Source organism: Echiichthys vipera (assembly GCF_963691815.1).
Source record: "Echiichthys vipera genome assembly, chromosome: 9".
NCBI lineage: Eukaryota > Metazoa > Chordata > Actinopteri > Perciformes > Trachinidae > Echiichthys > Echiichthys vipera.
In genome coordinates, this window is record NC_139834.1 from 19,296,204 (window position 1) to 19,319,428 (window position 23,225).

The 23,225-nt window shown below is 42.1% G+C and overlaps 3 protein-coding genes across 3 annotated transcripts; 2 read left to right on the top strand and 1 right to left on the bottom strand.

The window, feature by feature from the left end:
- The first annotated feature begins 857 nt into the window (after nucleotides 1–857).
- On the top strand, nucleotides 858–6,303 carry gpr157 (G protein-coupled receptor 157). The gene is made up of 4 exons (XM_083919526.1): nucleotides 858–1,377; nucleotides 3,260–3,473; nucleotides 4,639–4,833; nucleotides 5,448–6,303. The coding sequence occupies exons 1-4, from the start codon at nucleotides 1,001–1,003 to the stop codon at nucleotides 5,664–5,666; spliced, it is 1,005 nt and encodes a 334-aa protein (XP_083775652.1). The 5' UTR covers nucleotides 858–1,000; the 3' UTR covers nucleotides 5,667–6,303.
- Nucleotides 6,304–9,992: 3,689 nt separating this feature from the next.
- On the top strand, nucleotides 9,993–15,827 carry slc2a5 (solute carrier family 2 member 5; the record flags this gene model as incomplete). Its single annotated transcript, XM_083920538.1, has 11 exons — nucleotides 9,993–10,037; nucleotides 10,165–10,263; nucleotides 10,357–10,517; nucleotides 10,604–10,728; nucleotides 11,403–11,555; nucleotides 11,681–11,994; nucleotides 12,201–12,311; nucleotides 12,402–12,503; nucleotides 14,410–14,485; nucleotides 14,812–14,939; nucleotides 15,603–15,827. The coding sequence occupies 11 exons, from the start codon at nucleotides 9,993–9,995 to the stop codon at nucleotides 15,825–15,827; spliced, it is 1,539 nt and encodes a 512-aa protein (XP_083776664.1).
- Nucleotides 15,828–16,093: 266 nt separating this feature from the next.
- Nucleotides 16,094–21,345, bottom strand: ca6 (carbonic anhydrase VI). The gene is made up of 10 exons (XM_083919958.1): nucleotides 21,228–21,345; nucleotides 20,415–20,594; nucleotides 19,740–19,888; nucleotides 19,207–19,302; nucleotides 17,876–17,942; nucleotides 17,638–17,795; nucleotides 17,385–17,511; nucleotides 17,165–17,248; nucleotides 17,050–17,082; nucleotides 16,094–16,924 (listed from the first exon to the last, which is right to left on the bottom strand). The coding sequence occupies exons 1-10, from the start codon at nucleotides 21,316–21,318 to the stop codon at nucleotides 16,290–16,292; spliced, it is 1,620 nt and encodes a 539-aa protein (XP_083776084.1). The 5' UTR covers nucleotides 21,319–21,345; the 3' UTR covers nucleotides 16,094–16,289.
- Between the last annotated feature and the right edge of the window lie 1,880 nt (nucleotides 21,346–23,225).

Here is a 23,225-nt window from a genome sequence, read left to right on the forward strand (position 1 = left end):
CTATGTGTATTTGTTGACTACCTAAATTGCATTTTACATTAAACATAGCACCCCAAACATCTCCTTATACATCCTAAATATCTATAGATCTTTTCAAAGATTGATTCCTGTTGCTGTGTATGTGAATGACATCAGCTGACAGGAAGTTAACAAGGACCAAGGATGTTGCCTAGCAATGGAAATCCATTAAAAAGGTCTATGACATCACTTCGAAAATATACGGAAAAGTAAAATATCTTTCGATAATGGATATTTGTTTGTGTGTATAGTAAGTAAGCATATTTGTAAGCAGTGGAGGGTATACGCAGGTGTACTTCTCATTTACTGTACCCACATATCAGCCGAGAAGACATTGGAATATATAGGAGAATAGTATCTTTATTTTTTAATGTCAGCAGTTTTGATTGACCTAATTTTTGCATGACACAAAAAAAAACAAATGTAAGTTTACCCTCTCCCTTCATGGTTACATACTCATCTACCTAGCAGTACCCAGACCTCATGAACTACCACTACATCACTGTTTGTAAATACTATGTTTGTGTTATTCATAATCTTTGTCCGCATAAAACTAGGAAAAGTAATTGAATATGAAGCTAAATAAATTGTCAACCATGTATTTTGAGATGTTAAACATTGAATGGGGTCAAATTGACCCCAAGGATAACAGGAGGCTTGACAAATCAGTCATAGCCTATCTTTACTTTACTCTCTACAGTCTATTACACAAGTAAGAGAGACACAAATAGACGGTTCTGCTCATTACCAGCTGACTTGACTTCTGCTTTGGGCTCCGGTTGGTGCAAAGCGGGGAGGAGGCGGGGAGGGAGGGGTTAAACACGGGACGAAAAGTTTTGTTTAATGGACGAGGCTTGTTGAGTCATTTAGCTCCACTCGACTTTAAGGAACAACAATGCGGATAAAGTGTGGAAACGAATAAAGATGTGCACGACAGACTAGAGGAGGGTTCGCAAACACATCAGTGATACTCGTACAAACGATGGCGGATGGAAACCGGACAGTTGTGTACTTCTCCGAGCAGGTGGTCGTGTTGTGTTCATGCGCGCTGTCGTTCGCGGGCTCTTCGCTCATCATCCTCACCTTCGTTATCTGGGCAGATTTGAGGACGACGCCGCGGAGGCTGCTGGTCTTCCTCTCGGTGTCTGACTGGCTCTCCGCCGTCTCTTACGCCTTCGGAGTCTGGAGAGTTTTCCACACAGACTCGCTGGACTGCGTCGCTCAAGGAGCCATATCCACTTTCGCCAACACCAGCTCCTTCTTCTGGACGGTGGCCATTGCTGTTTACCTGTATGTTTTCATCGTCAGGTCCAGCCAGAGAGTCGCCGACAGCTTGGTGTTGTTTTTCCACCTTATCAGGTAGGTTGTTGTACTTTTTTTGTGGGTGTTATACAAACTATAAGCTGTCGGTGAAGTTCAGTCTTGCGGTTACCATGGAGATAGAAGAAAGAAGGCGGTAACACAGGTAACTGCCAAACCTGTGCCGCAAAGCATCTTGGGATATTAACCTGGGGACGACAGCACGTCTCCCCCCCACCATCCTGAATCTGCACCCCTGATAATACTATTTTAAAAAGAAAAAGTAAGTTAAATGGAGTAAACATTTACATGCAATATATATGGATAGATAATTCCACATTTAATAAAAGGTAGTGAAGAAACTACATTTGAAGCCTTGATTTTAAACAGGGCTGCCTAATCCTGCTACTGGAGGGCCACTGTCCTGCATGTTTTAGGTTTCTTCCTGCTCTAACACACTTGAGTCTAAAGATTTTCAAACCTGTGACAAGCCTCAGCTGCTTGATAACGAGCACATCATTAGATTCAGGTGTGTTGGAGCAGAGAGAAACCTAAAACATGCAGGACATTGGCCCTCCAGGAGCAGGGTTGGCCAGCCCGTATTTAAAAGAATAGAGAGTACCTTAACTTTTTTGCAGATATGTTGCATAAAAAGCGAACAATAAAGACAAACTGTTCTCTGCTAGGCCTGTCTGCTTATGACTGACAAGAAGTAAACATTCAGGGATTTAAAAATAAATGTTGCTAAGTGTCCAATTAGAGGGGGGAAGATTTTTTTATTATTTAAATATGCACTAGCTTCTCTGACTTGGACATTGGACTCTTTGTATAAGCAGACTAGAATTGACATCACCAGGAGAAATGTTTAGGAATTGCTTAATTAATACTGAATAATTCTCCCCTTGACAATTGTTCCATAGAAATAGTTCAAACTTCAAAACCGCTGATTCATTAGTACAGTATCGTAGTGTCTGCAACTTCTAAATGGCATTAGCACACAAATAACATAACTCGAATGATCCACAGCGGGTGGGTTCTTGAGCATCCCATTACGATGTGTTAGTGTTGCATTAAGGGAAAACAAGTTTTTTAAAACCCAAAATGGTAAAGTCCGCTCCCTCAAACCATCACAAAGGTTCTAAAAGTCACACAGATGTAGCCATTAACACTATATGTTTATATTTAGTTTGTTTTTGTCACATTTAAACAGATTAGATTGCCATTTTTTTTAGATTTGATCAGCGAAATTATGCCTTATGTACTACACAATAATAGACAGAATTGACGACATATTTCATCATTTTTAAGCATAATTGTCACCCAATACTGATGACGATTGTATCTCACAGCTGTATCAACAAAGCTCTGTAGAATAGGGTTTCTCTGGATAAAAACTCATCAAACAATGTTTCACTCTCTAAAAGCCTCTATTTGAAGGATGTTAACAGGCTTAGAAAACCTTTCTTTTTATCATCAGCTAGGCTTTGAGTGCTCTGAATCGGCATGTTTCATCTTTTGTGTCCGTTTTCCCTATGCACATTAATGAGGTCTCCCGGTTTGATTGGGAAGATGTAAGGAGGGAGTTGGTTCGCTCTATAATTGATCTATTTTTGGACACAAGAACATTTTCACCCCTGGGTCACACTCAGCGCAGTGTCTGTGGTTGTCATTTTAATTTTGTTTCTGTGAATTCTGAAATGCTCCATTGATTTTGAAGATCACACAACAGAGCCATTCATCGAGCCTTGTGTATATAACACACGCACACACGCACACGCAAGCCTTACAGGCAAAAAACAATCACACAGCATCACATGTCTTTGCAACATTGTGAATGTTGAACCCACCAAATATCATGTACAAACTTTGTGAAGATGTTTAACAATGGGAAGTTGACCTTTTGAGATAGTCGTGTTTATACCCTCTCTGTTTCGTGGTATAGCTGGGGTGTCCCTCTGGCCATCACCGTTGCAGCCGTGTGCCTGAACAAGATCGGCTACGATGCGTCCGAGGTGTCAGTGGGCTGGTGCTGGGTCAGGATCCACGCTCCTGACCGGGTCCTGTGGATGCTGCTTACTGGAAAGATCTGGGAGTTCTTGGCTTACCTCACCCTGCCCGTCCTCTACATCCTGATCAAGAGGCACATCCACGTAGCGGTGAGGATCCCTGTTACGTCCTCTGCTGCACGGTTTCTGTGTAGCTGCAGATTACATTCACTGCTCGTATGACACCTAATTGCAAAGGCATGAACAGTGGAATACAAAACAACCTTTCCAAGATTTAAAATATTCATATTAAATTCTCTATATATTAAATGATGATTGATCAGTTACTACATTTTAAGGTCTGAATAACCGTTTCCAAGGATGCTTTAATGATCAAAGACTCTGGCGGAACATTTTTAAATCAATGAAATTGTATTTTTTTTTTTTATTGCCAAATTATTGATGCCTTTTAGTAAATATCAGTGTAACCAAGCAGGATAATGTGGAGCCAGCAGGTCATTATTGTAAATTATACCCCTTCAGCATGATTCAACACCCGGTTTGGGTTTAATTTGGCATAATGACCCTCCCCCTATACATTATCCCTTACATATTAAATGCATATACAATATATGAATACATTTTATGATATAATAGTAAGAAGAGTTAACACTAGATAGGGGTCAGAGAGCACAACCCTCTAAACCCTCAAAAATTCTTTCTCCAATGTTAAGAATTTAAAACGTAATGGTAATAGAAATAGTAGTAACGTAAAGTAATAAGTCGTTTGTTGCCCCGTAGCCTCCAAGTTGCTGGTTTTTGAAGTTACCAAACAAAGAGCACATTAAAACAGAGGGAATAAGAGACAAAACCTCCTTGGCACTGACAAATATTTGTTCTTAGGTAGCAGCTGCCATAGGGAAATTATCTGCTACGACCATAGACTGTATATAAGGATGGACGACACGGCTCCGCTTCCTCCCACTGTACAAAATATCCCAGATACGGCCGCCATGTTGTAATTTTGCAACCAGAGTCTGTGTAGAAGTGATCGGGCATCACGACCAATCACGAGTCAATCACAGCAGTCACTCATGACGTTTCACTCTGTTTTTATAGCCTCAAAAAACAAATTAAAACAAAACGTTCAAGAAAAACAAATTTGAACAATTATCTGCATGATATCAACTACCTATAGGTGCTTTTGATCCTGTCGTGCCGTCCGTCGTTATATTCATTCTATGTTCACGGCACATCTCATTCTGAAAGTGTGAATTTCTGCTTCTTTTTATTTGCTATTATAAAATCTGCTCCCGCTCTGTTTACTCTGATGCAGCATGCCGCTCTGTCCGAGTACCGTCCCATCTTGGCCAACAGGCCTCCGTCACACTCCTTCTCTTCCATGGCGGATATGAAGCTGACACTCATTCCCATCATCTTCATCGTCCTGCGCATTTGGAGCACAGTGCGCTTCATACTGCTGCTAGCCGACTCGCCAGCCAGACAGAACCCAGTTCTGGTCACTCTACATGTGAGTTTAAAATGTATTTTAAACCAATGATGATGATGTAGATGATGTCTACTGATTCTCTTTAATTTAATTTTGAAAATCTACAATTTATTCTCCTGTTCATACTGCATCACACTTCTATGTGTATGACGTGTGGGTGTGTGTATGCACTATCATTAGTGTATGTGCTGTGGAACTTGTGATGTGAATCATCATACATCACTCATGCAAAGTTCCTGTTTTGGTGCAGCTGAAGAGAAGCATAATAACTTCTCTCTAAAGGGGTTAAAAATGGAATCAAACCTTTATGATGTAACACTTTCCTGGGCAGTTTTATGTCATCATAGTGTTGCCTTGTTTTAAAAAAATATTTTAATAATCCAACAGTTCATTAGAAAATGTGTTTATTATTCAATCAAAAGTCAATCAAAACTAATATTTTTGTAAAATAAAATTGACACTCATGACAGTCATTAGCTGAACTCTTAATATGATGTTGTCTCTTTGTCAGATAATAGTATTCTCTACATTTTCAACTCACTAAGGGACAATTTATTCAAATGTAATAATTTATTTATTACACCCATATAATATTTATGACACTCCCCTTAAAGGCTTTTGTTTGGACCCCACAGGGAATTGGCAACACTTTGCAGGGAGCAGCCAACTGCATCATGTTTGTATTGCTTACTCGGCCACTCCGCACACGCCTCTGTGCTGCGCTCTGCTGCTGCTCCAAGTGTCGAGCAGACGCACATCACTCGCATGACGCCCCCCACAGACTGCTGCCTGGACAGGACACCTCCACACAGAGAGAAGAAGACAGTGCCATTCGAGTGGGCACTGAGAGATGATATTCTGCAGGTGAGAAGACAAAACAAAGGTGGATGACATGAAGGTGGATGTCTGGGCTTCACATTGAACCCGAGAGGGTTGGAGATTCTGCAGATGCGTGCACATCTGTGGCACAGAAAAAGTCACATGGCTGCACTTTGGGTGATGAGGATGATAATGCCTGGCTATGCACCAGCTGTAGATTCACAGGTGTGTTGTACATCAAACTTCAAAGTGCCGAGTCACTCAAGTTGTTCTTGTAAATGTTTTCTGATTGCATTTTTAACAGCTGTACACTCCATGAAAGACATTTTAGCAGCTTTATTTATCATGTACTGTGGATTCACTGACATTCTGAGGTTATCACTGTGAAATGAATTAATTCAGTTTTTATCTTGTTCCACTGAGTATTCAAGTATTGTTTAAGTGACTCACTTTTTAGTCCTTGTACAGCATTCTCACTAAAAGTAATAAACATAATTGTCACAGATAATTGACCTGATGCCATGCAGACTTTGAATTAATTGAAAAAAGTGGACAACAGGGTGGAGCATGGATGGAGCTGAGTAGGGCTGAATGAAGTCTATTCTAGCCACCTATGACAGCATCCAGCCATCACTCAAAGCGGCCTCATCTTAATTATGAAGAAGTTTAAGGCTTAAGTAGGCTGCAGGTTGGATTTGAGAAGGTTCAGTGAATGTTTTAAAACAACAACTTTTCTGCAGCTTACAACGACACCTTTGTTTGTGTTTTGTTTACATCTTGGGTAGATAATCCCTTTAATATGTTCTGCTATGCAACTTTAGTATCGGATCCCAACTTATGTCCAATATAACTTGGGGTAACTTTGTGTGCAAGAAACTTGATTACATCTGAATGTCACTTTAAACATTTTTTCCCAGTTTTTAAATCACTTTTACACATACGACACAACATTCAAATATAAAACATTCCCTTATGATGATTTTATCAGTGATAATCCCTTGATATATTTCGCTTATATCCTTCCCTCACTTCAGAACTTTGCAACATTTTGCAGACAGTAGTTGCAAAACCCAATTGCTATTTCGCCTGTCATCGTGGTCAGGATGTATGACCTGTCATCACATGCCGTCCTTCCTCCTTGAAACCGGAGCCCTCCCTGTAAAGCCTCACTTCTCCTTTGACCCCCCCTGCAGTTCTTGGCTCCCATTTCCTCAACTGAGCTACGTGCCGAACGCATACCATCGAGGGGTGTGAACTCACTGAACCCCACAAAGCTCATGCGCCCGACCTGGCTTACAACCGCAGTGCCACTTCCCCACGGTTTCTTCAGCTCTTTAAAATATTGTGTAAGATCCTTTTGAGTTTTAATGAGCCTGCCTCTGACATGATGAGCTACATTAAAATTAGTACTGTGGGGATTGGAAAGGTGAAGAAGGAAACACTCCAGCTTCTTGACAGCCAATTTTCTCTTATCCTCAAGTGATTATTGTTTGTTTGACTCACATAGGGCAAGCAATTATTAGGGTTGTGAAGGTGGCATCAAGTGGATTTATAGATTGTGTGTGTGGTCTCTGTTGGTCTGGTTGATGAATTAGGCAATGTTAAAGTGGGTAATGTTGTTGTAATAAGCCTCAATATCGGGTCAGGCAGACTTTCCATTACACTGCAACAACACTGATCTCACGAGGGAGGTTAGTCCTCCTACGTTTTCTACAGAACATGGAGACTTGATGCTGTTTGTATTAAAAACATAAATACACCATTTCTTATGAGGAAAAGAGTTTTCTCTCTAATGTTATCTAAAGTAATGCGACACAGTGCAGAGGTCGTGCAGTACTCTCAGGACCAACGTGACCTGAGTTCTGGGTACCAGCTCTGGGAAAAAATTGTGAAAGTGAATGCCGTTTATGCTGATGAAATCCAAAACACCCCGCGAACAGGTTGTCCTTGACCACGGACCGAGGCTGCACAAAGGACTGACGCTCTCCTGCAGGAATTAATCTATTGTGTTGGTTGTGAGATTTGGCTGACATTGAAGTAACTGGAAGCCACAGAAACACTTAAGGAAGGTGTTTCTGCACTCCCCGCTGATGGCTCTCTGCCCACTTAATTCATTAAGTTAAAGAGAACCAGAGGGCCGTACTCCACTGCATGGGGTGACCATTCACTAGTCGAGATAATGGAAGCCCTTTTTTCACAACACAGGCTGCGTCAGTGGTTTTTAGAGCCAATTCTCAAACACACTGTCCATTACAGATAATGGCTCTATTTAAATTAGAAGCGGCATCTTTTTTTTACACGAAACATAAAATACCTGCACTCATCACTTGCTAGATGGTATAGTTTTATCAGGGAAGATGATTTTGGAGGGGAAAGGAGTGTTAGGGAACTTATTCTTATTATCTATATATTGCTCACAGAGTTCCTGCAGTGAAGTGTGTTGGGTATTTGGAGAGGGACACGTTTGTTTTTGTCACACAGAAAACACCAGAAACAATAGATACACACAAATTAAGAGGATACTGGTTGGTTGTGTGAATCATAGACTGTATAATATAGTGTGAATAATTAGGCAGTAAGCTTTACATGTGACGTTCGTGTCCTCTTTTTAATGTTGTCATGCAACCATCCACAACATAGATCCCCTAACTATGAACTGCTAATACTGCAACCCCTGCACGTAATCAACTTTTATTACATTTATTATTATATTTAATACTATGGTATAAAGTAGCTGAATATCATGTTATTTTTACAGGTCCCATATTGTGAAACGTGAAACACCTTTTTTTGATTATAAAGGATGTCGAGGCGCTATATAAATACTGTGAAAGTATCAAAACCCTCAATCCACAGAGAAATGCCCACAGCCCGTAATCAGAAACTGTGCTTTAGACGAGCCGTCGGGACTTTTGTACGGTTGTGATGTCACAACAGCTGCAACAGCAGTGCAGAGAGAGCAGATGCAGAAGACCTGGAAGCGCTGACCAATCAGAGCAAACTGGACTTTTTCAGGAGGGGGTCCTAAAGAGACGGGCGCTAAAAGAGTTTCAGGCGGAGGGTGAATAAAGGTGTATTCAGAAAGACAATATGAGAAAAATAATGAACATTAAAGCGTGTAAACACGTACGAGTAGAAACCCAAAATACAAGTATGAACCTTTAGTGTTGATAGAAATACTTCCGTTAACAAGCTGTTTGGACAATCTATAAGCAAACTTTACATGCAGAAAGGTCTGTTGGGTCTCATAATTACTTTCAATAATCAACGTAAACCAATCCATTGTTTAGTTAAAAGTGCCCCTCCAGCTTTACTTAACATTGCATCTTTTGTGATATTTTGCTCTGAGTATAGTTCTGACTTCAAATTATTCCTATTTACCACAAGCAATATCTACTCACACACATAATACACATATTAGCCTTGTTTTTGCAGTGAGGCATCCCTGAAGCTAATTACATTAGCTTAAAGAGCAAACGGCCTCAGGGTCATCGTATCGACAAACAGACTCCGCTTTAACGATGAGGGGCATTCCAGCACATGACAAATTAAAGACCAAAATAAAGATGAAAAACCATTTGGAGCTGTGGCGTTTCTGCAGAAAATGAATCTATTCAGTAATCAGTGTGAGATCAAATTGTATCTCAGTGATGGATATTAAGTAATGGGTGCTTTTTTTATGCTGACCTGAAATAAACACATTTACTATGTTTTGTATTATAATAATTCCAAATCCATGTATAGATATTCTAGAAACCTTTTATATGTCTCTTTTTAGGCTGACTCCACTTTGTTGTCTGTGTTTGTAACTCATCATCTGCTCGTCATTAGTTCAAGGCTTTTTGTTTCAGGGAGTCCCAGATCACATCTGAATCACATATACACCACCATTCTGCACTTTTAGCCCTATAAAAGCGGTTGGAAATCTTTTGTTCTCTGTAGATTCCACTGTACTCCCTGCATTGTGTGAATATATCACCCTAAACTAAGAATCCCTTTATTGGTTGATTGATTTCAACGTGCTCGGCGAGTGAGGAAGACGTGACTTTATTATTTTTTTGAGACAACATAACGCCAAAATGAGTAGATTTCATCAATTGCACCAATTAAATGAAGGTACAGTGCAATAAAAGTAATAGATATCAGCCCAGGCCAGCTTTTAATACCTTGAGTGTATTACATAAAAAAAACCTCCTGAACCTGAGGGCACAGTCAGCAACATGAAAAAACGATAACTGAAGCCAAGCCGTAAACCACTGCTACGCTCTCTGATCTGGTGTCCAAAGGGCAGGGAGAATGCAGCGGTGAAGTAATAACAAAGTGTGCTCTTATTATTGCTGAAAGAGAATCCAAACACGGCCATGGCGGAGAATGAGGAATGGGGAAAACCTGTGGAGAGGAGAGGGGTGAGTTATACGCAGGGTGTGATTATCACCACAGTCACAACAGTGTTTGTTTTGTCTGTTCTGTGACTGCGTCCAAATTGTGTAATCATGATGGATTATGTTGTAAAAAAGAGGTGTCCCCTGACAGAGATTAACTGTGGTCCTGGCGTTGGCAACACTCATATCTGCATTTGGTTCATCATTCCAGTATGGTTACAATGTGGCTGTGATCAACTCTCCATCGCCGGTAACCCAAACAAGCTCTGCTGTAACGCACAGTGATATAGAGGCGTCAAGTGTCATTTATATGATGATATAAGTATTGTCCTGCTCTCTTTAGTTCATGCAGCAGTTCTATAATACCACCTACATGGAGCGTAACGGCAGACCGATGGAGGGGAACTTCCTAACTCTGCTGTGGTCTCTCTCTGTGTCCATGTACCCACTTGGAGGCTTCTTTGGTTCTCTGATGGTGGCCCCTCTGGTCAACAAACTAGGGAGGTAATATGTCACATTTATCATGCGTTCTAAAAAAAAAACAGTGTACTCTGTCTATCATGACACTAAATGCATCCACCCTGCGACAGGAAAGGCGCCCTCCTCTTCAACAATATCTTCTCCATCGTCCCTGCTGTGATGATGGGAGTCAGTGAGATTGCCAAGTCCTATGAGATCATCATCGTGGCTAGGTTCATAGTGGGCATTTGTGCAGGTCAGATATGTTCAACTCATGGATGGGATACTGACCAGGTCTACAGGGAACAGGAGCCCTGACTCATAATTTAGCAAAGAAATGCTAAATGACCAAAAGAATAGGCACAAAAAAACGACTTTAAACGACCCAAAATGGCTACAGAGATGCAAAACGATCACAAAATGATGCTAAATGACAGAACGTAGACACAAACGACTTCAAGGGGCGGCCGGTGGCACAGTGGTTAGATCAGTCGCCCCATGGCTGAAGGTCCTCGAGGCAGCCGCCGCGGGTTCGTCCTATCAAATAAAAGGCTTGAAAAACTGCCAAGAAATAATCTAAAAAAAACGACTTTAAACAACACAAAATAACTACAAAGAGACACAATAGGGCCACAAAGTGATGCTTAATGACTAGAAAAAGACAAGAAATTACCCAAAACATAGACTGGTATTAAAAAATAGATGCAAAAGAAATCAAGGAGATACATACCGACTACATGTGGATGCAAAATGACTAAAATAGACTCTTTGAGTTTGGTGTCTTGTTCTTATGTAGACAGGGTGGGGGGCCTCTTACAGGTCTGTGCCCAGGGGGACCAGTGTCTCATGATGCGTCCCTGGCTCAACTGTTGAAATAATCAACATTTATAGGAGTTATTTTTATGTATCTTTAGTTCCCTTTATCTGTAGGTATCTCGTCTAACGTGGTGCCCATGTATCTGGGAGAACTCTCTCCCAAAAACCTGAGGGGAGCCCTTGGCATTGTACCACAGCTCTTCATCACCATTGGCATCCTCAGTGCACAGGTGCTGGGCATCAGACACATACTGGGCAACAGCACAGGTAAATGTTAGACATCTCTCATGGGTTAGATGTTGAAGCACATCCTTGAGAGCTGATTTTGGGAAAGATCTTTTTCAGTCAGTCCTTTGAGTCAAAAGATGTGCCTATGTTCCCTCTGTTTCCAGGTTGGCCCCTCATGCTGGGGTTGACTGGTATCCCTGCCCTGATAGAGCTCATGCTGCTGCCCTTCTTCCCAGAGAGCCCCAGGTACATGCTCATCCAGAAAGGAGATGAGAAGACGGCAAAGAAAGCGCTGCAGCGTCTGCGAGGCACTGAAGACGTGGCTGCAGAGCTGTCAGAGATGCATCTGGAGCACCAGTCGGAGCGGGCCGAGGGGCACCTGTCTGTGCTCAGCCTGCTGTCCCAGCGCTCCCTTCGCTGGCAGCTGGTCTCCATCATTATAATGAACATGGGCCAGCAGCTGTCTGGGGTCAACGCGGTGAGCGGGACCTGTTGTCCTCGTCCCTGACCACCGACCCACTGATCCCCACACACTGACTCTGTTTCAGATACAACACCAGATTAGAGAGCCTTGTTCATTTTCAACTACACTGCGGTTGCATCCTCCTTTTTTTGTTTTACCTCTTTTCTGCAGCTCTTGGCTAATTATTCAACCATAATGCATTCCTCTCTCACCCTCCTCAGATCTACTACTATGCAGATAGCATATATGCCTCTGCAGGAGTCAAGCACAATGATATCCAGTACGTCACTGTGGGAACAGGTGCAGTGAATGTCTTCATGACCATAGCTGCTGTAGGTGCCCAGTTCATATCTAACAGCCTGTCGTTTGATGATATCAGCAGGAAAAAATTACAGCTCTAAACAGGGGATTTATTTCACCAGGTCTTCATTGTGGAGGCCTCAGGGCGACGGCTGCTCCTCCTCTGTGGTTTCGGGATCTGCTGCGGAGCCTGTGTGCTGCTTACTGTCGCTCTCAACTTCCAGGTACCATTTGAAAGCTGCAGCTGTCTCACACCCTCAACATGTGACTGTGCTGTCCTCTAGTGGCTCAGCAGCATACAGAAATAATCTGCTGCTGTGTGGCAGAGTTTCTCAACCTTGAGGTCAGGAGATTTGTTCTGGAGGTCGAGTCATGGGAGATTTTTAAGACATGTGCGATCCTTGTGGTTTGGCTCTGTACGCTGACACATTGCATTTGAAAGAATGACAATGAGATTTACCTTTAGTTCAAAGGGAGATTGCATCAGCAACTGGTTAACTGTGTTACCCTTCTGTGCACATGACCCCCCAATTTTAGGGGACCAAAATGTATAGTACAAATTCAATCATCATCATTGCCATCAGTCAGTAGATATTAGTCTCTGAGTGAGGCTTTTAATGTTTTAAATAATATTTTTTAATGTGTTAATGTCCTATGCTTTGATCCCTTGTTTTAATTTAGCCACTAATGTAAAAGGATTAATTAGTGTGTATTGGCAATATGTGCACGATGAGAGGCATCCATTTTTTGTTTGGATACTTCCATTTAAGTAAGTGCCAAGTTGGATATATCAGGGATTGAAGACGTTTTCCAGCCGTAAATTCCGACTTGGATGTTGAAATACACGTTGAAAACTTGTAATCATGATAACTCCGATGTAACATGAACGCAGCATAGGGGCAGATTGGGGAGCTGATAAAGGAGCAGGTGTGCAGTTGGTGTGGAGATCAGGTGCTGGTGTTGGCGGGAACAGACAGAGGATTACCAGAGGACAGGAAGGATAGAGTAGTGTATACGAAAGGCTGACAAAAGAGCCAAAAAGGTGCAGAAAAAGTTTATGAATTAGTTGTGATAGAGAATCATCGTTTTAAAGATGGAAATCGGCACATTAACCCTCTTTAACTGGGGAACCAGCGGATCCCAGGAGTATACTTTTCATCATATCTCACTGGTGCTTTATTCTGTCATTCCAGTCTTTTCATGACTTTGTTAGAACTGTTCTCTGTTTCTTTTATAATCAGTGCTTTTTATGAAATACTAATGTTAATGTCAATATCAGTCAAAAGCACTCAATTGCAGTCTCTGCGGTTTTAATAGATAAAATGGAATAAACAGATGAAATGTTTGTCATTGGTCCTAATTTAAAGAATTACACACTATCAGGGGGACAGGGCAGTCATTTTGAAGGAGACAAACTTCCTCATGTGCTCTGTCTTTTTTCATTTAACACAAAATTTAACACAGATTAATTGTAACTAATTTTTTTCTTCAGTTTTGAGAAGAAACATTTTGCTTTGATGGTTGTTTCCTCCGGGAATTTATTCTTGGTGGCCCTTGTATGTTAAATATGTTGGTGTAGGATGAGGGTTAACCCTGTGGTCCAAACAACAGGAAACGTGTCATGCTTTAAGCACTGATTGGTTCTCACAGAGCTGGCCTTTTTCACATATTCACCTTTTTAATATTCTCTTCACATATTCAGCTTTTTTGAATATTTTTTTAAACATTAAGCTTTTCTTCATTGTAGCTTCAGCATTAAAGCATTTCCACGCTTATTCAGCAGGAAATGCATTTTCTAGTTTGAATATATGATACATTTAGAGCTTGGTCTGGAAAGTAAAAGTGATGACCTGACATCTTTATTTGCTGGGGTCATGAGAACTTTGAGACATAAAAACAGAGTCGCCCACCGCTAAAGTATGAGGAACGCCGGCCATTAGACAACCACAGAACCACTGCTGCCCCCCTGTTACCCTGTAATCTCACCTGGAACATTCTCAGACAGCATCCCTTTCAACTGCACAGTGGTTTAAATCTTATGCAGCCATCACAGAGGTTTGGTTACGTTTTTGTTCCTGCTAAAAGCATCAACAAGACCCGTTAATAATAACAGCAGCTTTCTGTTGACAGGAGAGCGTGACGTGGATGCCCTACGTCAGCATCGCCTGTGTCATCATCTATGTCATAGGACACGCCATAGGACCCAGTGAGTCTGACCCGGTGACCAGTGGTTATTTACACACACACACACACACACACACACACACACACACACACACACACACACACACACACACACACACACACACACACACACACACACACACACACACACACACACACACACTCACACACACACATTTCAACATGGTGCTCCATTAGCTGAAGTGTTGTTTGGATGTGTCCAGACATGTAATGATATATGTTGTAAATCTCAGTTGTCTGAGACATGAGCGTCCCCGCTGTGACCCTGAAGAGTGATGATGTGTCTCGAGTGTTTCGGTTGTGGTTAACCGCATCTGTGCTCCCTAGGTCCCATTCCTTATGTGGTGACCACCGAGATGTTCAGGCAGTCGGCCAGGCCCGCTGCCTTCATGGTCGCAGGCTCCGTCCACTGGCTGTCCAACTTCACCGTTGGCCTTGTCTTCCCCTTCCTGGAGGTCAGTTGCACAATTTCTACGAACCCTTTCATTTGGGGAATGAAGGATTATTATTTTGAAATGTCATTGGTAGCAGATGTTTTTTAAGTGTAAACAGCAAGGCCATTCAAGTCACATCTTGACTGTGATATGATACCCTAAGGATGCTTTCACATCAGGGACCTGGGCCTGGATCAAAGTACTCTTGACCCCAAAGTCCAGTTCATTTGATTAGTGTGAACACTGGCACTGTGAGTCGATCTGAATCAATCATACCTAAAATGAAAATGCCCTAGAAGCCAATCATAGTCCAACATGTACCTAACACAAGGCTGATGTTCTTCTAGCAGAAGTAGCATTAGTCCCTGTTTATTAGGAGCACTTTCATCACTGTGTCTTTTCCAGTGGACTGAGTGGAGTTCTCTTAGAGATAAACATAGCATGATACTTGTGGCATGTTTACTTCCTCTCAAGACTTCATCTCTATTAAACCACAAAACAAATAACGGAGGCTTTTTTTTAAATAACAGGAACCCAAAATAGCATTCCAACATAAGTGACGTGCAACTTCCTCCCACCTTGGATGCTGTTAACGTCCAACCAACTGTTACCGGCTAACATATTTACAACGTTTCATCTTGAGGACACACTGATCATGTTTCCTCTCCCTTCTTCTCCCTCCAGAGAGGTCTGGGTCCCTACAGCTTTATCATTTTTTCCTGCATCTGTCTGGTCACGCTGATCTATATCTGGCTGGTGGTCCCAGAGACCAAGAACAAGACCTTCCTGGAGATCTGCCAGATGTTTGCCAAGAGGAACAAAGTGGAGATCAAACTGGCTGATGGGGATCTGCCGCTGAAAGAGAGCATAGAAAGCATGGAGGATGTACTAAGAGCCACAGCCTTTTGAGGAAAAATGAGAGCATTCAGAGGAGAGGAAGTCTTTAATCTCGGGGGGAATTGTAATGGACTGGAAGTGTCTTAATTTAGCTGTTTTTTTTTCATTTCACGAGGAATATTTACACAGTCTCTTTGTGTATAGTTTGTAAGATCTTTGTGCAATTCAATGCTGGCTAAAAATCAGTGAAACTACAGTGCAATACATGCAGCCTTATATAGGTGTGAATGGGTGTTTGAGTCATAAAACAAACCAAAAAGTCACTTATAAGCCTTTATTGATAATGCAAAAGTATGAACACGATACATGGCTAAAGCTATAAGATACAGTTCGCATTAAATATGGACTTACAGGTACCAGAAAGACTTTTTCTCCTTTATTACATATGGCTTACACATTTTTAAACCCTCAGCAGTGACATTTAGTTTTTTGCAGCATTTTAAAGCTCATGTGAACAGAAGCCACTGAGCTTCTTCAGGAACATCTGTACTGGCTCTCTAACTGCACCCCTCCATACAGACTGAGTTTGGTGGTCCCCCAGCTGAACACGTTTCCCACTACGGTGCTGTTTCTCTCACATGACATCTGGTCCCGGATATCTGCTGTGGTCAGCACATAGTCCCACACGTTGACATCAGTCATCTTACCCACAAAGGCGTCTGCATTGGAGATACCAAGTAATCCATCCTGGTCTTTGCCCACGATGAACACACCGCCAGGGCTGATCGTGTAACCGCTTTTCAGGTACCGCTGCTCTCCCACCATGCCGTTGATCCACAACTCCGCGCCGCCGGTGTGGGACGACCAGGTGACGCAGTAGTTGGCCCAGTCGTGGGACCTGAAGTTGTGCGGCAGGTTGACGAACTCATTGCCAATCCAGAGGCCCACCTCTCTGGTGTCTCTGTCCTCACCGATGGAGATCATCAGCTCGTTGTCATTGCCGTTGCTGGCATAGGAGATGACGGTGTGGACCCCCTCGAGCTGAGGCAGGACGTGCATGCAGACAGTGAAGGAGTCCAGCTCCATCGCATGGCTGAGACGGGCCAAAGCATAACTTCCCGAATTCTTTTCCTGGAAGTTGAGCACCAGGGGAAACAGACCACGAGGTTCTGAGGAAAACAGAAAAACTAGAATTAGACTGGAGGGCAAGAACTATCCATACCTTTAATAACCCACACTCACCAATCACAGTAAGCCCTCAAATTCAATCAGGATGAAAACAAAGACTCCTCACCATATCTGGTAGGCCTTGAGTTGCGAAGTCCACCTTAAGGGAATAAGTAAGAAAGTTGTTAAATTGGGGACTTTCATCTCAAATGTGGCCATCTTTAGCAGTTTTTATGACTTACCTGAATGCATATGCTTTCCAAGAGACGTTATCAGACCCTCGATCTTCAGGAGCTTGGATTCAATCTCATCTTGGCGACAAAACGCTGAAAAGATCAAATTAAATTTCAGTTGAAAATGATGAGGATTAGACTCAGGCCCAGGTCATCTTAAATGTCACCTCTGTGGAAATGAACAATATTTTTCTGTTGTGTAATCACACTGCCGCAACAAGCTGCATACTTCCTTTTCCAAGGCGCGGCAGGAAAGAAGACTGCACCACGCGGTCGTTGAGAGGCTGAGCGATGCGGTAGTCATTCCACAGTGTCTTGTTGTCCATGTCCATCAGAGTACTCTCCAGTTTCCTGATCTGAACATGACAGAGAAGTGGAGAAAGCTACAACATTGTACCACATACTGTTTAAAATAAGCTAATTTTCCTTGAAATGGTGAGAGTCTGGTTGATAGAATGTCATAGCCTTCCTGTCTGCTGTACCTGGTTATGTGAGAGAGTAATGGGAGTATCAAACACAGTCCAGAGGATGCTCTCGTAGCAGGGCGGCGTGGTGAGGGAGCCCTGGTATCTGAAGAAGTGGTTGAGGTTCTCGGGGAGCATGGAGCGCACGTCGATGCTCGATATGTTCATGTTCTGACCTGTCGGCGTCCAATTAAAAATCACATTCGATTCCAACACTCAATTCAAGGTCGGTTAATATACGTGTAAAATGCCTCACCTGCATATTTGATTTTGTCCAGATTGGAGATGAAATCACTGTAGTAGGTATTCTCGAAATGCCCATCCTGAAAGTAAACCAAAGCTGAAGCTTAAAGGGGACATACTGTGCTCATTTTCACTTTCATACTTATATTTTGAGTTTCTGCTAGAACATGTTTACATGCTCTAATTTTAAAATAAACACTTTATTTTTCTCATACTGAATAAACCTGTATTCACCCGCATCGCTGCACCATCATTGCAGCCGGGGAATGACTGTAACGGCACTGTAGCAGCACTTCCTACCGACATATAGTGACATCACAACCTAACAGAAGTCCTGACGGCTCATTTAACACAGTTTCTGGATACGGGCTGCGTGCATTTCTCTGTTGATTGAGTGTTTTGATACTTTCACAGTACTTATAGGTGAATTTAATCTTACTTTTTACATTATGGGACCTTTAAATGTTCAGTCAAACAGAAAAAGAAGACACAAGTGTGTGTAGGTATGTTTAAAGGTATAGTTGGCCATTGTATCTACATATTATGATAATATTGTATTCAGTTTTGTTCTGGGAGCAGAGCAACATCACCACAAAATTCATGGAAAAGGTTTCTTCAGATTATCTAAAATACTTTATTTGGAGGTAATAACTAAATGTGAGTGCACATAAGATGACCATAATAATCCCTCAGTGCACAAGAAAACAGTGTGCCAGATACAAAAGGTCAAAGTTGAGCCAGAACGGCGAACTCTAAACTATGATGGATGTTTATAAAGAATGACTTGACCTTCGTTCTCCCTTGAGAATATATAACATCCTGTCTGATCATCCGACTGCTGGTGTTCTGACTTTTTCTGATTGATGCTGCCGCGTTCCAAAACATAATCAGCCGAAATCCTCCTTCAGACTCTCATGTCACAGTGAATCTGAATTATTGTTTCTAAATTAGTTTGTCCAAACGACACTAACTCTCAGCCACTCTGAGTGCTATCACAGCGGATGCCAGTGGTGGCGTTGCTGCAGTGATGACCTCTAGCAGCTGAGAGCCGCTGACTGTCTAAGAGCCAGAGCGTTCCTCTGGAAACAGGCGCTCATTCAACATGTCGACGTGTAAATGACCACTCAACAGAGCCTTTAAGGAAGCAGGATGACCAAAACAAGGCATCATACACTTCAAAGCGTATTGGGAAATTTTCACTAGAAAGACTTTTTTTGGGGGTGAACTTCCTATTGCAGAACTGATCATTTATCAGAAATAGTGCTGGCATCCTGTGTAGATGTTAATCAACTCGGTGGTCAGATAAAGCAGAACATAGAGTTAAGTAAGTTGTGACTTACGTACATCATAGAAAAAGGCGAGAACTGCCAGCCCGTCTGGCTTATCTCTGGCTTCAGTAAAGCTCTTGTACTTGTCAGAATTGTAATGGACAACATGGAGCTGAAAGACAAGGTGGAAATGCAGATCAGGTTAGGTGCCAGAATATGCCCACTGACCCGCTTAGCAAATGGAAAAAATTCTAAGAGGTGCATCCTACTTTGAATGAAATAAAAACAAGCAAATGAATATGGTATACATGATATATTCAGAAGAAAACAAAGGCCGCTGTCAAATAAATGTGCATGTAGGGGGCTCTGAAATAGGCAAGGTTAGTTTGTAGGTTTAAACAATCCTTCATTGATGTAAATCGAGAAGCTGCTTCTGTTTGATTAAGAGCAGGCTTTAATATACTGTACAGAAGATGTTTGATGTTTGCGTTGAAGGTGGGTCATCACTGCAGTTGTGCACAAGCTTGTGTGTCATAGTTAGTTTCCATACTGTCTTTGCTCATCAAGCCAAACTTTAATTTTTAAACTCTTTTTTTTTTTTAAGCCAACCTCTGCCATGTAACGGATGCCATCTATGGTGTGCTCTGCTCCGCTGGCCTCCAGGTCCCAGCCGCCCCAGTGCAGGTGCATCTGGACAGCCGTGTATTTCCCTGGTAGGCCCTTGGTGATCATCATAGTGGGAGGCAGGTCAATTTGCACTGATGAAAACATAAATATTTTATTTATTTTTTTATCAAAGAAAACACAAAACGGGCAGCAAACAAATCACAAATACTTTACATAACTGTGATAACATGTCAGATTTTGAAATCTGTGCAGGCAGCAGTCAGCTTTCATTTATTTCTTAAGACTTGTTTGAGTTGTGTAGTCCACCAACGAACATAAAGTCTAATAAAATCGTCAATCTTCTTTTGAATTGATAAGAAGTAATACGGTGCAGATCAAATTAACACATGCAACAATTTTGGTGCTCTGCATGGGAGAAAGTGTGCAGGCTTGACGTGACATGGTTGAGAAGGTGCTAATTGAGTTTACACCATAAAGAAATGAATGAAAACCAATGGCCGACTGACCTACTTTCAAAGCCTGTGAAACTATTGACATGGAAATGGTCAGCTCTCATATAGAGTGTGTTTTATATATTGGTATATAGTGGTCATTTAATAGCGAGTTAATGTTGAGAATGAGAACTTTATATATTTTATTCATGCTGCCTTCTCTTACCGGAATGTCCGTTATTGGACATGAGGAAATTTCCTTGATGAGCATCATATCCTGTGAGCTCCAGCTGCAGCATGTCTGGGTTGTGTCTCACGCTGCGCCGCTGGATATCGATTGGGGACTGCTTCTTACCTCCACATGCAGGGTACTTGGTTGGCCAGTGCATCTGGTCCAAAGCTCCCTCTGTGTGGAGAAAATCAGACATCAATCATCACATTGTTAAAAAAATACAAATTAATTGATTTAGGGAGTAAGCTTGTTCGAACCATTGCAAGATGTCGGCCCTTGGTTTTGGAGTACTGTTAATAATAGGCCTATTAAACTAGGTCACGTTGTGAGGCACGCACAGGACTTGTTCAACTGGATGTTGTGGCAGCTGATGGGTATTTCCCAATAGAATTCACTCCCACTTTTCCTAGAACTGCCACGCTGTATACACTTAATAATTTGACTCTATCACTGTCTTCATAAACGTGACAGTGCCCGCAGTCTGTGGTTATCCGAGGTATGTGGCCAATGCAGCGTGCGCCACCAAGAAAACATAGCTGCCAAGTGCCTCCGGTGAATGTTGAATAATAATAATAATAATAATAATAACTATAATAACAATTATAATATTAATAATAACCTAACAATATCCAAATAATTTGGCAGCTTGTTTTACCGCAACAAATACGCACGGGGTTGCCACGCGCGCTTTTACGCAACAAACACCTTTGAATCCAATTCCGTTCCGTCACTTTTGTTGCTTAAATTATGAGTAACAGTTAGTTTTAAAAAAAAAATCACACTTAAATCTTAAATTGAAAAGCCTACCCGTGTAAGTCCAGTGTATTCCATCATGAGGAATCCCAGCATTGACAACACAGACCAAAACAGCGCAGACAAACACTGAGAAGAGCTCCATCGCTGCGCCTCTGCTCCTTCACGCAGGACACTGACACCTCACAGAGGGTTTCTCTCTACATTTAAACTGCGAGTGGAGGGAGGTGTTGAAACCTCTGCTGAAAACGCCCAGAGCTCTGCCCAGAAGCCCCAAAGTCGGAGGAAAGGAGGACCATCTCATCTAAAAGTTAGATAATTATTATTACTATTATTATAAAAGTTGTGTTAAACAGCTGTGCATTATACTCCTACTGCAGATTTAAACTATAGGTAATTAGTTGTACATAAACACCCCAGATACATAATTCATTCTGGCTTTAAGGACAAACTCATATTTGCCTTTGAAATTTCATCAAATATGAGGATGGACAAGGAGGTGAAGACCAAATCTTATATTTCTTGTGTGGGGAGACATCAAAGTCATCCCTCTAATAATTTCATTTCACTCCTGCTTGAAAATAGCTGTCACTTTCTCCAACCTTTTTGCTGACTCACTTCTCATTTGACTTAACAGGAAACCGTGGCACAAGCATATTCATGCCAGTCACTGAGTTGCCAAAGCAGCAAGTCACTGCAGCAAGACACACTTTTTTTAATGGTAGTAATATGATGTTGATAGGATGTCGTGACATGTATCTCCTGCTCATGCGTTCTAGTTGCTACATGCCCAACAACCCACTCAACCTTACATGCCAGAGCTGTTCAACTCCGAGGTGTGTGTGTGTGTGTGTGTGTGTGTGTGTGTGTGTGTGTGTGTGTGTGTGTGTGTGTGTGTGTGTGTGTGTGTGTGTGTGTGTGTGTGTGTGTGTGTGTGTGTGTGTGTGTGTGTGTGTGTGTGTGTGTGTGTGTGTGTGTGTGTGTGTGTGTGTGTGTGTGTGTGTGCATTTTGCCAGTAAGGAGGGGCAAATGTCATCACAAGGACATACATAAATATTGGAAAGCAGAAGCTATTTGTTACCTTGGTGACCATTTTAAAGGGAATCGTTTGTTGGGATATATGCTTATTCCCTTTGTTGTCAAGAATTCGATGGGTCTTGTATCTGTCTGGTAAATGTAAGGTTTCAGCCACTTAGCTTAGCTTAGCGTAAAGATAGTTACCGTGCGTTAACAGTGTTTAAGGAGGAGTAGCAGTTTTATGGGGAGGTTATGAGTTGCACCATTTCTTGGTCTTCTAATGGGAGGTTGTTGGGCAAATAACGGAGACTACAGGAAGTTGCTGTCAAGAAATACCAGCCTGACATCACCACACGCAAATGTGTTAAGTTCATTTTTATTTGCATGGGGTGTTATTAGTGGTATACAGAACAAAAATGCTTCTGGACACAATTAGATGAGCTACATAACCACCGCGAGAAAACGGCAGAGCTTTCTCAGTGGAAAACAAAGGCGACTGGGTCACAAACCTTCTCAAATAACATCTAAACAGTACACTAAATTGTGTTTAAAAGACATGTTTTTGCGAGAAATGAGCAGTAGGGCCTACAGTGACAGAATATCAAGTTATATCAGCGCTGTCTAGTTTAACAGTTTGATTTTCATTCATTCATTCTTCTTCAACCGATGTCCCTGTCGGGGTCGCGGGGGGCTGAAGCCGATTTCAGCTGACATCGGGCGTGAGGCGGGGTACACCCTGGACAGGATGCCAGTCTATCACAGGGCACATAGAGACAAACAGAGACAGACAAACATTCACACCTACGGGCAATTTAGGGTCATCAATTAACCTAACACGGCCATTTCTTTGGACTGTGGGAGGAAACCGGAGAACCCGGAGAAAACCCACGCAGACACGGTTACGTAAACCTGAGAAACTGCACTGAACAGACCTGCAGACTGGACGGTGACGCCGTCAGTCATCATCTTAAACCCGCCCCTTATGAGATAAACGGTTGTGATTGGTCCGTACAATGTAATGAAATCTGTGTGTCT